Raw genomic sequence first — 15,497 nt, forward strand, 5'->3', positions numbered from 1 at the left:
CTTGACAATACCAGCATTAGAAATTGTCGTTTACATTACTTTATTTATTGCAAAAGTATATATTTTATTGGAGTTTAATTTCCGTTCTACTTTCGTATTTAAATTCTACTCTCTAATATTATAAAGAAGTGCTTAAATCGTGCACCTTGCATTAATTTACTGAACCTAGGAACTAACCTGGCATAGACGACTTTATTCAGTCTTGTAGATAAATTTATATATACTTAACTATAAATATAGGTATATTTAAAGACAGTTGAATAACGTACATAAATAACACAAGACAAATTTAAGTTTTATTCATTAGTTAGACAATCAGCTGATGCTCGACCAGCATTCGTAGTAGTTCTTTTCTTCAAGTGCTGCTATCTAACAAAGATAGAATAGCCATTGTGCCAAACAGCTGATTATTAAATCAACATTCTATGTAACAAATACAGTAAAATTATTTAAGAAACACGTGTAAATAATTTTATCTTATAAATTTTGAAAAGTGACTGTAACTTAAGTTTAAGAAACTAATTTAATTTATTGAAAATAATGCTACGTTTTCATAAATTTTTCACAAAAGGAAAATGTTCAGTGATTGGTATGGTGCATGTTGGTGCATTACCTGGTATAAAATTTTATTAATTTTAATACATCATGACATACACTAGAAACAATATTGTACTTTATAAATGTGTTCTAAGTATTGAAGTATTAACCTATTAAAGTAATATATACTATTTAGTTCTATAAAGAACTGTGTTAAAAAAGAATTTATTGACTACTGGTTTTATCACTATTGGTTTTGAAATGCCAATACATGGTTTATCTCTACCTCTGATATAGAGAAAGTATCTACTGTAAATAACATTCATGAAAACAGCATATTTTTCACATGTTTAATCAATGAAATAACCATATGTTAAAGGAGTTTCTCACTTACAATGTTCATTGTCTCAAGCAAGTTAATTGGGCTACTAATAGCCAACTAATTTTGACCAGTAGATATTTAATGAATTATTAAATGATTGTTTTCAATTAATACATTACAGGAACTCCTTTATACAATCATAATGTGAAGCAGATTATAAATGATGCAGTCAGAGATGCCACAATTTATAAAAACTGTAGTGTTGTAAGTCTAATAACATAAGTGTACTCAACTTATACCTAACCTTATTAGCTCTGAACTTGTTTTACTTGAATTTGAGGATGGTATCTTAGTGGAAAATATGCATGACATTCCATACGTAAAAGCTAAAAATTTAACTCCTGAAACTACTGCAATGATGACCAGAGTTTGTACAGAAATTAAAAAAATAGTACCTGACAATATACCATGTGGTGTACAGGTAAAATGAATAGTTCAACTTTTGTGTCAGTGTCTATTATAAGGCACTACTAAGAATAAGTGAAAATAGATTCTAGCAGGGTGTAACAAGGAAGCAATTGCTGTGGCCAAAGCTGCAGATTTTCAGTTCATCAGGGCAGAGGGCTTTGTCTTTTCACATATTGCAGATGAGGGTTTCATAGATGCTTGTGCCGGTACTTTGTTACGGTATAGAAAACAGATAGATGCAGAAGATATTCTAGTTTTCGCTGATATTAAAAAGAAACATAGGTGATTTTTTATATTAAGTGGCAGGGAAACTAATTTGACACTTACTACTCTTATTAATTTAAGAATTGTGATATCTTGAATAGTTCACACACAGTCACTTCAGATGTCAGCTTATCAGCGACAGCGAAAGCAGCAGAATTTTTCTTAGCTGACGGAATAATACTGACAGGAACTGCAACTGGCGATCCAGCCAGTGCAACAGAGCTTTCAGGTACTTTCCTAATGTTGATCAACATATTTATCTCATCTTTTTTTTAACAGACACATAATTTTTTATTCAACAATCATACAGAACTTAAAAAAGTGGCAAAGGGCCCTGTACTTGTTGGTTCTGGTGTCACAATAAACAATATAAACAATTATGCGTCCTCTGATGCAATAATCATAGGATCCCACTTCAAGGTCAATGGAATCTGGAGCAATACAGTCGACGAAAACAAGGTTAACGATTTCATGTTGAAAATGAAACGGATATCGCCGAACTGAATTAAAAAAAAAATATTTATTTCATTCACAATATATACAAAAAATACTATATTTTTATATCACTTTTCTCATTACTATATTCTTAATATATAACTGCATCTAAGATCCTCAGCCTCGAGTCGTTCACATCTTCTATTCTCTGTAACAGAACAACTTTGTCATTACAATAATTGATGATCATCGGAAGTATGAACGCACACGCGAACAGAAAAAATTAATTACATGCCGAAGCGGAAATACACTCAACCGGTTTCATAAGTAGAGCCTGTCCCGCACGGTGCATGAATAGACTTAATGGTGGACTGTACACCCAACCCCCTAACCAAATTCATCATGACAACCCCGCAAATTATACACTGCCCCGAAAACTTTCCCCCTGTTTTCTCCATAAATTTCTCAAAGAAACTTCCCCCGCCGGTGCCTATAATTTCCCTTCGCATTCCCACTCCCGAAATAATCGAAATTTATTTAAACAATTTATGATTGCAGAAATCGCGTCTTGGCAGACCGATTCCCGCGTTTTTATCGGTATGTGCCAAATGTAGACGACGCGATGCTCGTGATACCGAGAACATGCCAACCGGGAAAATTCAGAATGCGTCCTCGTATTTATTAATGACAAATATCCGCGCGACACTTCCGCGATGCACGCCGCGTACGTACACAAACAAATATTTGCCCCGCGGAGAATGCATAATGCATCCGTGCAGCGCGTAAACGGCGGTGGAAAAAAATATCGTTAACGCTGCACCGGGTCCCGAACCCGAGCGCAATATTTCACGGAGATTAAAAAAAGAAACTCTCCCCCTCGGGAGAAAACGAAATTCGACCGTGCAACAACAATGATTGCAATTATTCTCGTGCACCCCTTTATCGTAATTTTGTCGCGCGACGTTTTCCGTCACGGCGCGCCGGCAATTATCTACGTCGGCAAATATGGCGGCCATTAAAAATCCATTATCCTTGCGTTCCGCCGGTTTATCTTTGTTACACGATCGGTCTCTACACCGCGATCCATTTCGAGCAGGATTTATAAATAAATTATCCACTGTTTAAAGTGACTAACTCCGATTAGAATTTTACAATAAAATTGAACCCGGACGAAGATTCCTTGAAAACTACCAGCAGACGAAGCTACTATCGATTGCTTAGATCATTGAACAAAGTAAACTGCGTACTGACCTCTGGCTATTCGAGTAATTAAATCATCCGTTACTTAGCGTTCCAAATCTGAACATTTCACCCAAAATGTCGGCGAAAGGTTAATGAAGTTAGTCTACTATTTATTCGTTTCAATCAGTGGCTGATCACTTCGAGTGACAAACAAATTTCAAAATCCGAATCCCATGGAAATGGAATACGAGAGGTGCTCGGAGTCCATTATTATATCCATCTACGTGTATTTTTCCGAACGCATCATTCCGCAGAAAATCAATTCCGAAAAGTAGAGTACACAGTGGTGATACTGGGTCGCCGGCAACAAAAAGTTCTCGTGCACGCTTGGATACTGTCGTGCATTGACTCGTATCAATCCAACAGGGAAACGGAGGGATCCCCCAAACAGTATTGACAGGGCTGGCTCGCGCAGGCGTCCCGTTGCCAGTGAACGAACGCTATCATTGTGTGCGCGCCGTAGAATACACTGGTGTATCCCGATTTCGTTCTAGTGACTGTAAAACCCGCATTCTACCCCCGTACTTCCTGTCCACCCTCTTCCCTGTATTTACAACGCGTATCTCTAACGAGCGTCTCCGAGCGGAGCTCTCAACCTTCCGATCTCATTCATAAATAATGATAAGATTACGCGAGATTTAACCCTTCGCGGACGAATGACCATTCCGGCGAGACCAGATGTTCATATTTGGAAGACCAAGTCGCGAGCTAATGATTCAATTAGTGAAACGGCAATAGATTACCGTGTTGTCTCCCGTTTTCCTATTAATTAACACGTTCGCCAGCGTTTGTTTCAGTAGCGATCCTCTATATTTTATTCAATCGAATAAATCTAAACAAAATATTAGAACGAAATCGAAACGAGTCATTGAGTTCCTAAATATATTGTCGTTTATAATATCTAATAATATCTGTAGGATCAATTTCATGTCCACGATGTAGAATATAGGATTGCGACCGTCACAAATATGTGAAACTAGTAGCGAACTCGTTAAGCAATCGATATATAATTTAACGTCATCTGCTGAAGGTTTTGTACATTTCAACGAATCTTCGAAAGGTTATTAATACAATGGACTTAAGTCATCAGTTTCCACTATGACTCAACCATACAACCCGGTGCGACATCCGGGGCGCGATCCTCGAATTGCTTTTGAGGTTAGCCCTATTTTTTAGGTTAGCTCGATTCAAGTTCAGTGACTCTTGGTAGGTTACGTTTCTTATTTTGAGAAGCACTGGCCGCGGCGATGCCATCTTGCCAGCTACGGCTAGGCGATGTCGCTGCGAACGAAACTGCTTCACACGGGAACGTAATGGCGATGGGCTGGCACGATTAGCCCCCCGAATCACCGCGAATCTTTACGCTGCTTTCCATCGGGCAACGATTCTCGAGCGGCCGCGGGTTTTCGCGGACTAACGGAAATTTAATTGGACGCAGGTAAAAAGGAAGTTTTCCAAGCTGTCTCTGCGTTTAACAGCGACCAGCAGCTGTTCGCCCAGCTGAGCGTTCCCCCACCCTTCCGACTCGATTCACAGCAGGATCAATGGATTCTGAGGCCCCGGGGTTCCTATCAATTCGCGGCGCGGCGGCGGCGGCGGCGGCGCGCGCGCGCGCGCAGGGCGGAGCGAGCTCGTAAAAATAAAGATCGTCGTCTTTGTTTAAACTTTCGAAACGTTGAAGTTACGCCGGATGACGTTGGCGGAAACTATTCCGGCCGAGAACTCCGCGCGACTCGAAGGCCAACGTAAAAATAAAAATCATCCGAAACGGTTGTTCGGTGTGCGGTCACGCAATTCGAGAGGGACGTTACGATTCGGGCAACCCGCGCGCTGGAGGACCGTCCCCCCTCCGATCGCCGTTGTGAGTAATCCGTGCGGTTCACCGTTCAGGCTGGAATCGCGTCGTTAATGGTATAAATAACGGTCGCCGAGCGTTTTAGATTATCGGCCGCGCTACATATTTCATACAGCCTCGCCAGCCAGACAGCCCTACGTCTCCGCATCGATTTTCCGGTCGCGGCGAGCGCGTTTACGGCGATCTCGCGGGCTCTGTCCGTGCGCGAGCGCGCTCGCACGGTCGAAATTACTGCCGAATCGTTCCCTCATTGACGAAAATAAACCAGTCGATCGACCGATGCGTTTAGGTGCACTCGGAGAGGAACGGGAGTCAATCGTATCAATCAAATCCGCGATAGGAATTGAATTTTCGGAATAAATAAAGATTGATAATGATTGCTTTATCGTTCGAGATGATCGTTGGCTCTTCCAGACAAGGTGGATATTTGACAGATAACATCTCAGGGAGCAGAGAAGAGGATAGGTGATCGATGAAGTGAAGGGTGCCCCGGGCCACACGCCGATACGCCCCTGATATCGCTTTAAAAGCCCTCCCCGCGGCTCGACTCCCCACCCTCGCTTACCGTGGCTCTGCCCCCTCTCCACTCGCCCCTCCCTCACGGCAACGGCTTGACTGCCCAGCCAGCCAGCCAGTCGAAATCAGCTGACGACTATTACTGCGGGCAGTTGCTACCACGGCTCTTCAAACGCAAGACTGTTCAGGCGAGTGGCTCTTCATTTCTTCGTAACGATTCTCTCCTTCTTGCTCTTCTTTTATTTCCGTGTCGTGTCGCGTAGTGTCGTGTAGTGTCGTGTAGTGTCGCGGCCTTCGACCCCTTTCCATGCAACCGAACAGAGGGGAGGGGGGTCGGAGAACATTATCCCCTGTCCTGTGTCGCATCCGTGTTAGCGAAACGGAAAACCACCGGACAACACTAGCAACACTGTCAAGCCTAGGGAAATAGAAAACGTCGGACCGTTGTCATTTGTCTTCTCGCTGTGTCGCTGTCTCTCTCTCTCGTCTCCTCTCCGGCGACCGTGCACTTTATTACGTTCTTTCCCGTTCTACCTGGGTCCAACGCGTCCTCTGTTTCTACCTGTAGCGTGAACCAGGAGGAAGGACAGGGTTCCGACGAGAGAGAAAGAGAAAGAGGGGGAGAAAGGGAGAACAAAAGGAGGAGAGCGAGGAAAACGACGGATATCTTCGAACCGACGGGACTGTTGCCCAGAAGTACGGCTGAGAATCTGTCCTTTGTGTGTGTGTGCGTGTGTGTGCGCGTGTATGTGGGACGTGCGAGTGTATAAAAGAGGATGAGGATATGGTGTCCAGGGTGTAACGCTGTGTGTGGGTTTTCTCGTTAACTACCTTACTCATCGAAGGAAAACTACTCGTACTTGCCTACACTGGTTCTCTTTATCTATTCGTTCGAATAAAAGAGAGAAAGAGAGAGTGTATGTATGTGTGAATGTGTGTCTGTGTTGTGTGTGTGTGTGGATATGAGAGAGTGTGAGTGTGAATTCGAGATCAAGGTCGCTGTCACATACAGGCTCGAGCTGTACTATTACTTGGAATTTTGGCTCTTATTTGAACGCCGTGGTAATTTGCGACACATAGATACTCGCCTCCGGTCGCTTTTGAAGTAAAGCAGCTCTTCACCGCGGTCGATGTTAGGATGGGTGACCCGCGGGCCGTCAGTCTGTGTTTTCCCCCCCGTCCTTTTCTCTCTTCTATTGCATCCCGTCCGTTCATCACTGCAGCATCTTCCTTTGTCGCTCTACACACACTAATCCAGAATTTTACCTGTAGGGTGAAAATAGTGTTGGGAAAGATGTTGTGTTGAAATGTTATCACAATTCTATCCTCCCTCGCACAAAATAAGTGTTTGTGAGTCAAGGAAAGTCTACCAAAAAAAAATAGAAATAAAAAGATAATAGTTTTCACTATGAAATAAAAGTTAGAGGAATAGCTTCTAGCTAATAAAACTACACTAAAAAAAGTGTGTTGTGTAGAGTGACGTTTTTCATGAGACTTTTATCGACAGAGATTCCCAACCCTTGGATCTCCAGAAGTAAATAAAGAAGTGTTGTATTATAGTAGTATATTACATAGAGAGAAGAGAAGAGAAGAGTAGTAGTGATATTAGGAAGATAGAGAGATATAAGTGTGTTGTGTACAGAAACAGCACAGCAGCGGCCTTGTAGCGCGGTCAGGATCGAAGTGCGAAGAAACCATTATATATACACACTAGAAAGAGAGAGAAAAGAGAGTGGCGTAGCTTTTTTCTCTATGTGTGATGTTTTCGTGTGTATTGATGCGATAGAACACGAAGGATTGAGAGAGAGAGAGAGAGGAGAGACGATAAATATATATAGTAGAGTAGTGGGGAATTCGATCGAAACAATGCAGTGCAGGAGCGCTTGGTAACCGCGCTTGATCGACGCACGGGATTGTTAGAAGTGCAAGGGCAATGGCAGTGGTTGTCACTGGATCCCTCTGTCACCAACCAATATTCCTTTCTGTGCTGCGCGCTCTCTACGACACTCTAGTTCAGAGAAACAACCCCCGTGTGTATGTGTATAATGTGTGTATGTGTTGTGTGGTTGGTTGTTGAACAAGTGACAAACTAGACACACACCAATGTTGCCCCGGACGTGTTGCGTTCGTCAATTGTGCAATGCCGCGCCGATTCACGAACAGTGCGTTGAGCCAACGCTTGCTTCTATCCCCCGTCCCGATATAGCCCTTTTCATCCACAGTTTCAAACAGACGGGAAAACATGGTGGACCCCCTTGGATATCCCCCCTCGCACCAAATATACCATGTCGTTTCTTTCTCCCTCCAATCTTTCTCTCTCGCGATTCGTCGAACGGAACCTCCTGTTTACTTGAACTATAGCGGGATGACGAGAGGGAAAACTGTCAGAGTGAGGAGAAGAAGAAGCAGGAAGGGCTGGGGCATGGAAAATCTCTTCCTCCGTTCCGTGTGTCTTCGGTTTTCTTTGTTCCGATTCAGTAGTGCTGTACATTCTGGGTTTTATTCTGATCTCGAACACGCGATAGCGAAGCTGGATTACTGGATCTAGATCGAGTGGATATATTAGATCATCCTGGTTAGTTATTACATTAGATAATGGCACGTTGAGTCACCGTGTTTGAACATTCTTTGACGTAGTGTCTGTTAATCATAAGTTTTACAATGTTTAAGTTGGGTTCGACGAGGTTTGACTTTTTACGGAGTTCGGTTTGATGAAGTGGATTTTTAGCTGCCACTTAACCAACGAAACTCGATGCACTGGCTTCGAAAGGATCGCGTTTCAGAGATATTGCGTTTATTCTTAAATTAAGAACACCGGATAGCTTTCCTCTGTCAATGTAGCTCCTTCGACGAATTGTCGTTTCTAGGTTAAGCGGCGTCGAGTTAGTTACTTTTAAATTAGGTTGGATAAAAAGAACACTGTTCCCAACCAACCGAACACTACCAGTTTCAAATTAATTAAAAATCGAAACCGTAATCATAGTTCTATCAATCTTTTCTCGTCTAGAACAAAGCTTGGTAAATGATTATCGTTCCCGTTGAACCAGACACGACCCCAAAACATCACGCATCTTGATTGACATTTCATTAGCCCCGTCCGTTGGATGTAGGATCGTTTTGTGCAGTAATTGATGGACGGACTGCAGATTTTACGCATTTATTGCGCCCTCGATAAAGCTCAGCGAAACGAAAAGCTTAATAACGATTAATCAACATATCATTTCAGCCCAAAGAAAATTCTCAACATATAGAACAGAAAACTAACGATACAACGATCATTCATTTAACAGTAACAGTACACTAACATTAAAATAACCCAGCCAAATTTTCCATCGTCTCGCTCACTTCCAACACAAACAGAATTGTGTAAATTCCACTGAAATCAGCTGTCCATTGACGTCACTGAGAACTGTCAAACTCCGAAGCCGTCCACGACAGACAGTCTACAGTAGACTCCGCGCAATACCGACTCACGGTGGCATCCGAATTAGGCGTGCATCTCGCGGCTAATTCCTCGGTTCAATGAATTGACAGGGTTCGAAAGTTCCTACGCCCTCGGGCTCCTCTATTTTGGCCTTCATCGATTCGAGGGTATTATTAGAAAGCTCGCAAACTCGTGCAGAAATTTCATCATCGCCGGTCCGAACCGTTTCGCTCGTCGAACGAAAACTGGTTCCCAGGTAATCCCACGTCCGCACCATCACTCGTCCACCATTTCTTTCCGCCGCGCACCGTTGACCCCGTCGGTCGTCCCTCGCCCCACGAATTTCCCGCGGCGCGTTCGTCGACGGATGCCAACGGAACCCTCCGTCGCCCCGCTCGTTATGTAAACTATCGTCGTTACATAATTCCGCCGAGATAAAAACGGGAATGTTTCTTTTGGCACGGGCGTGTGACGCGACGAAACCGCCGAGCCGAGCCAAGCCGAGCAAAGCTGAGACAATGACGTTCATTGATTCAACGCGTCGCCGAGAACGTTTCTCGGAAACTTGCCCGAGACGATGACTCGTGTTCCACCACTCTTGGAAACCCTAAAGTCCCCCATACACGTTGAAACGTTGCAACGATGAAGGCGTCGCTATGGATTTGAGTCTTTTCTAGTTTTCCTTTGACTAGAATGTGTATCGTGACATGTGACGTTGAATGTTTCAATGTCTACGGGGACCTTGACATTTAACGACGGTCTACAGTCGACCAAATGTCGAAGACCCTAATCTACAGAGAACCAAGGACAACACACTTGTGCCATTTGTGACGTAGTCAAGGACTTCTAGGTTAAACCGTGAAAATAATCGAATAACTTTCCCAAACCACCCCGCTTTCGCAACATTTCCCCACGCCTTCTTTCGTGCGTTTTCCTCGGACGTACGACTGACTTCGCCGTGACATTTCCATAACAATACAAGTCATCATTACTTTGCAAACGTTTCGTATTGTTAGAATAGACAGTGCGCCAGACGTGAACTCTTTGAGGTTTGCTGCGATAAAAACTGTCCCAGCGTATCTTTCTATGCATGCTGGGGAATCATTTAACACTAGAACTACCGAACAAACTACCGAATCGAAATGACCTATTCCAGATTTCTTCTTTTTCTTCTAAAGAAATAACAGGTGCTTCTCTAGAAGTCATTAAAGAAATTGATTTGGCAATATGCACATTGTATCGTGAATCAATTAAAGTCTCGATAGATGCACTCTTGAAGATTCTATAGAAGTCATCAAAAAACACTTTCTGTTCATTAAATTTTCTATCAATTCCTATATTGTCCGATTAGTTTTTCAATTTTCATTCTTCCTCTTGTTTCAGTTTCCCTAAGAAAAACTTATCATCAATTTATTGATCTCTATTTTGCAACCAGTTATTTGACTAGTTAAGCAAAGTGCTGGGTATTAGTGTTCACCCACCTTAAAACCTGAAATTACTCATAACACATATTTCAATATCTTCCATCCTTCTCATCCTTGTATCTCACATTTCCCCGCAACTTGTTTTCTTTGCCTCGAAATCATGCGCCTCAATGAGTTAATGGCAGTGGGATCACAACTCACCTCATCATTTATGAATCAATTATCCCACCTCAAAATCGTGAAATTACTCATAACACACATTTCAAAAATCTTCCATCCTTTTCATCCTTATATCTCACATTTCCCCGCAACTTGTTTTCTTTCCCTCGAAATCGTGCGGCTCAAAGAGTTAATGGCAGTGGGATCAGAACACTGTCTTCCGCGAAACTACACGCAGCCGTCTGTCTCCGTCTTTCCGCCGATGCCCGATGGAAAAGGTTACGGGAGTCCCTTCTTCTTTGTATTCCGTATAAAGAGGCTCTATGCGATGGAAAAGAGAATGTCCGGCGGACCCCTCCGCCGCAGTCGTGTTGGTTCGCCGTACGTAAGTAAGTACGTACGAACCTACCCGACTCCGTGAGCTATCATTCGTTTGTGCGGATACCGTTAGACGTGAATCGATGATTAGGATGCTCCCCGCGAGAGGCTTAGCGCGGTTTGTTGGTTAACTTCAGGAGATTCGGTTCACGCGCTGAGCGAGGATCGCGTATTATGCGGGGGATACTGAGTATCTGGGAATTATGAGTTGTCGTTGGTGATACGGTGAAAGATCGGTCCTGTGTTCAAAGATATTTCTCGTGCGAATGAACCTGTGATTCTCTGATGAAATGTTCATGACACTTTCGAGTATTCGGCAATTAGAATTGGAAGTGTTTGTGTTTAACCCTTTGCACTCGAGAGGTGACTCACCACCTAATTTCATACAGTAAAACTATCAAATTTAATATTTAATATTATACCTTGTATAACTCATGAATTCAAAAAATATTGAAATAAAATAGCTTTTTTCCTCAATACATGTATATCTCTTCGAGTTAGTTTCACAAAATATCGTCTTTATCTCATCAGAAAATGCTAAAATCTTTCTAGTGAAAAACTTTCGAGTGCAAAGGGTTAATATCTCAGTCGTTAACTAATGCCACGGGGTCACCGGTGACCCTCGACTAAATCGAATTAGTTCATTAAATTAAACGATTATTCGAAAACATTTCTATGTTAGAAATCATGCTACCTAATGCGGTGATATTCACCTGGATGAACGTGCAATGATAATAAGAGTCAATCGAATAATTTAGTATTATGTTTTCTACATTTTGTGTAGTTTGCGATATGAAATCGTGCGGCAGTCGACTCGTCAATGTATTGTGCAGAATTTTGTGATGGGCATTGGTCGCGAAGAGTTGAAGCAGTGAATGTTGAATGAGAAGCTGATGGTTCTGTTTATTTCGGTGCTGGTAGAGTTTTCATTCGAATTGCGATGAAGTGGGGGAAAAAAATCGTACTGGGATATTTTGAGGTTCGTTGTGAAGGGGAGACTTCACTTTAGAAGAATCTTGAAAAAAATTGTTTGAATTTGGTATAGGTCATCGTGGGAAGAATCTTGAAAAAAATTGTTTGAACTTGGTAGAGATATTTAAGCTTGTCGCATTTAGTAAAATTTGAAAAGAAACGATGTGACTTCAGTTCTGGCTTGTTCCATAGTGAAATAGGATTTTTTGAAAATTTGACCTTGTGACGTTAAAGTAGAGGATTCACCGGTCAAACTGAGCTAAGATAAACTTTCACATGATTTTTTATATTGACATTGATATTGACAATTAAATTAATAAAAAATTAAACCGTCTTAAAATTTCTTTATAAATGCTAAAAGCATGCATTTATTAAGACTTCAATTGGCTTATATTTCAGTTTAGGTATTACTAAATGAAATTCTTTAATCATGTTTCAAAGTGTCTGTACCTTTGTAATAATTATAAAAGAATTTAGAAATTGGTTATTTTGTCCCAGCTGATTGATGTTGTGACTTACTAACGTAAAGTTTGTGTATTCGTTTCATCGAAATTGGCTGGTTTCTATTATAGACATTGTCAGGAGCAGCCAACCATGCCGATTATCGCGTCAAACGTCGCAATTCGGTGTGAGAGTCCCGTTAGAATCGAATTAGGAGCCCACGCCTCGTAAAAAAATTTAGGCCATGGAAAATGACCGCGTGACAGTTCTCTTTAGCGCGCAGGGGATCTCATTCTACTTCTCCACTCAAGAATTCAATCTCGCGAAAGTCGTTCCTCGAAGACTTCTTCAGAAAGTTGGAGGAAATTGAAATTTCTGCAAATAAAACTCCGGTGTCCTCGGTAAATACACTCGGAAAGTAATACAAGTAATAGTACCATCTCGAGTTCCATCCGATCTTCCTCTATCTATAAAAATCTACGAACTTTCCAACAATAATAATAACACAATTCATTGAATTAACATTTAACGTTGAACTACTCGAAATGTTAATGGTTCCTTAATCTACACGTGATTCACCTTAAGTGAATTCGAAAAAGTTCCATGTGCATCTCATTGGAAAACAATGAATGTTTCCAGTGAATGATTCTCGAGTGCAAAAGGTTAGACAGGAACCGTTTTCATCATTGTTTTTTTTTTTATTGTTGGAGATTTCGTGAAATTTTTGAGAAAAACGAAATGGAAAGTACAGAAGATGTGTATCTTCCCGTCGAAAAGATCGTTTCTCGGGATAACGGTGTCGAATATCAAACAAAGATTATCAATCACAAAAAGAGAGGCTGAAGTCACACGATCCGGCGATTAGACGGGGCGCTCGTGCTCCAAAGTGCACCGTAAAAATGCAACAATAGTCCCGATCGCTTTTCCTTTGCAAATCGAAGTACGCCACGCAACCGCCGACTCGAATCAGCGACTCGCTGACTCATGACTCATTGCATTTTGCGCGGCAGCCAAGTCTGAGACTCGGAACGGTTACCGTAATTGCGAAGAAGAAAAGCCTGCTGAAAAAAAAATGAGAGGCAAGCATTGGAATGGTTGAATAAAGGAATGTACGAGGTTAAATGAATAATGTGTTTTAAATGTGACGCATTATGATGTTATAATATATTTAATATTAGAATGATTATATTTCAATTATAATTCAATTTTTAGTTACAATATATTATCATTGAATCTTGCAACGTATGATTAAATTTTTATCTCTAACAGGGAGGAAAGAATTATTATACTTCAATTATTAAATTTTCAGTTACAATATATTATCATTAAATTTTTAATTTCAACGTATGATTGAATACATTCATGCCTCTAACAGGAAGGAAAGAATGATTGAAATCATAATAATTATTGTATCTCAATTATGATTGAATTTGTAGTTACAATATATTATGATGAAATTTTTTAATTGCAGTATGCGATTAAATAAATTCATATCTTTAACGGGAAGGAAAAAAGTTTCTTATCATTAGGGACGTTAGATTGTTTCGTTCGTATCGTAGCGCCCGATATCAATGAGTGATTTCCCAGAAGCCGCGTCCACTCTGCCAATTATTTTTCTCCTACGGAGTAAATTAACCTATCTGCCTCTCCACGCAGTCTCACGGCGATCCACGATTTACTCGCGTGATCTATCACGCCAATTAACATCCCACCCTGTCCGCCCCGCTGCTGGCCGCGATAATTTCTGAGCCTCGCTGCGCGCAAGGGAAGCTTCGATGCGGATTTGTGTGAAGACGTAAATTTCAGAGGAATTACTGCACCGTGTAACTTAGAGATGATGACCTACACATTTTTCAGTTCTTGGGGTAATTAAGATTGTTAGTTTATCTTCGAGCGAAATTTTTACATCTTCACCAAACCTAGCTCTAACCAGGTCAATTCTATCGAATTGCTTAGCTTCATCCCAAACTTCACAAATCCCAGATCATCACCCCCTAAAATCTGATCAGAGATTCAACACATATTTTCAGATCAATCTCACTTCAACATCTTACACCTTCACAAACCCAGCTTCAACCAAATCAACTCATCGAATTAGCCCATACCAAACTTCCTAAACTCCAGATCATCATCCCCTAAAATCCAATCAAAAATTCTACATATACTCCCAGATCAATCCCCATCAATCTCACCTCAGCACCTTGCACCTTCACCAAACCCAGCTCCAACCAAGTCAACTCATCTCAAACTTCAGAAATCCCAAACTATCATCCCCTAAAATTCAATAAAAAAATTCAACTCCTACTCCCAGACCAATATCACCTCAACACTCCACCTTCGCAAACCCAGCCCCAACCAAGTCAACCCAACCAATCTTTGCTCTCAAATTTCACAAACTCCAAACCATCGTCCCCCAAAATCTGCTTAAAGGACAGGTTCCATCCATCCAGGTCCCATTATTCCCAAGAGCGCTCGATGCCCGCCTCCAGCGGAGCCCGCGTTAACAGACGGCCGGTTAAGTTATTAACGCGACCGCTACTGCGCCGCGGAAACACGGTGTAACGAAGTTAATGTGTTGCCCTGCGAGTATAGATATCGCCGGACAGATAGGCGCACGTGGTGTACACACGGTCTCTCTCTCCGTCTTTTTCTCCCTTTTCCCCGTCCTCTCTGTCCAACCGCCTCGCGTATACGCGGCCGTTCACTTCCGCCTACTTAACTGCGACGTCTGGGCAACCTTACGCTGTCGAGCCCGCATCAATTTGCGGTTCCTGGCCGATTGTAAAACAATTTCCTATGCAGTCCCCGGCTGAGCCACCTTCCCTGACGCAGACCAGGCAGCTTCAAATTTAGATTCGAATGCGATTCCGCGCGGAGGAGGGCAGCTGACTTGTTTCGGGGTTCGCGAGACGCGAAGTTGGAGATTCATATTGTTTGTGTTCTTTGGACGCGGTTTTGTAACTGCTGCCTTCTGTATGGGAAGAGGTTTGATGGCGTATGGAATAAATTATCATTTGATGTTAGATGATCGGATGTTAGAGGGTTTCGGGGGTGAACGGT

The 15,497-nt window shown here is 42.0% G+C and overlaps 2 protein-coding genes and 1 long non-coding RNA gene across 7 annotated transcripts in view; 2 read left to right on the forward strand and 1 right to left on the reverse strand.

The window, feature by feature from the left end:
* The first annotated feature begins 249 nt into the window (after nt 1–249).
* LOC116424100 (uncharacterized protein F13E9.13, mitochondrial) lies at nt 250–2,198 on the forward strand. Of its 2 annotated transcripts, none has more exons than XM_031970182.2 (6): nt 250–948; nt 1,041–1,123; nt 1,200–1,340; nt 1,410–1,609; nt 1,693–1,820; nt 1,902–2,198. In XM_031970182.2, exons 1-6 carry the CDS (start codon nt 933–935, stop codon nt 2,093–2,095), a joined length of 762 nt encoding a protein of 253 aa, XP_031826042.2. In that variant the 5' UTR covers nt 250–932; the 3' UTR covers nt 2,096–2,198. The 2 variants fall into 2 exon arrangements, with proteins under 2 accessions (XP_031826042.2, XP_031825953.2); XM_031970093.2 differs by having other exon boundaries at nt 250–616.
* LOC116424317 (uncharacterized) lies at nt 2,093–4,469 on the reverse strand. The gene is made up of 2 exons (XR_004234442.2): nt 3,278–4,469; nt 2,093–2,234 (listed from the first exon to the last, which is right to left on the reverse strand). It is a non-coding gene; the product is annotated as an uncharacterized LOC116424317 (long non-coding RNA).
* A 78-nt stretch (nt 4,470–4,547) lies between these two features.
* Nucleotides 4,548–15,497, forward strand: part of TP53INP (Tumor protein p53 inducible nuclear protein) — a 34,275-nt gene continuing 23,325 nt past the window's right edge. For 2 of the 4 annotated variants that reach the window (XM_076365150.1, XM_076365151.1), the window contains exon 1: nt 5,737–5,827. The gene's annotated coding sequence lies outside the window, so the exon portion shown is untranslated. Of the gene's footprint in view, nt 5,828–15,497 lie in introns of all 4 variants that reach the window. The other 2 variants (XM_076365152.1, XM_031970401.2) reach the window with 2 other exon arrangements.

This window comes from Nomia melanderi, chromosome 2 (assembly GCF_051020985.1).
Source record: "Nomia melanderi isolate GNS246 chromosome 2, iyNomMela1, whole genome shotgun sequence".
Taxonomy (NCBI): Eukaryota; Metazoa; Arthropoda; class Insecta; order Hymenoptera; family Halictidae; genus Nomia; species Nomia melanderi.

What these genes read in the sequence shown, in the direction of transcription:
- LOC116424100 (XM_031970093.2), top strand. Translation starts at nt 541, where the DNA reads ATGCTACGTTTTCATAAATTTTTCACAAAAGGAAAATGTTCAGTGATT. An exon ending in GCATGTTGGTGCATTACCTG is followed by an intron (nt 617 to 1,040) that starts GTATAAAATTTT and finishes AATACATTACAG; the next exon opens with GAACTCCTTTATACAATCAT. An exon ending in GATATTAAAAAGAAACATAG is followed by an intron (nt 1,610 to 1,692) that starts GTGATTTTTTAT and finishes TATCTTGAATAG; the next exon opens with TTCACACACAGTCACTTCAG.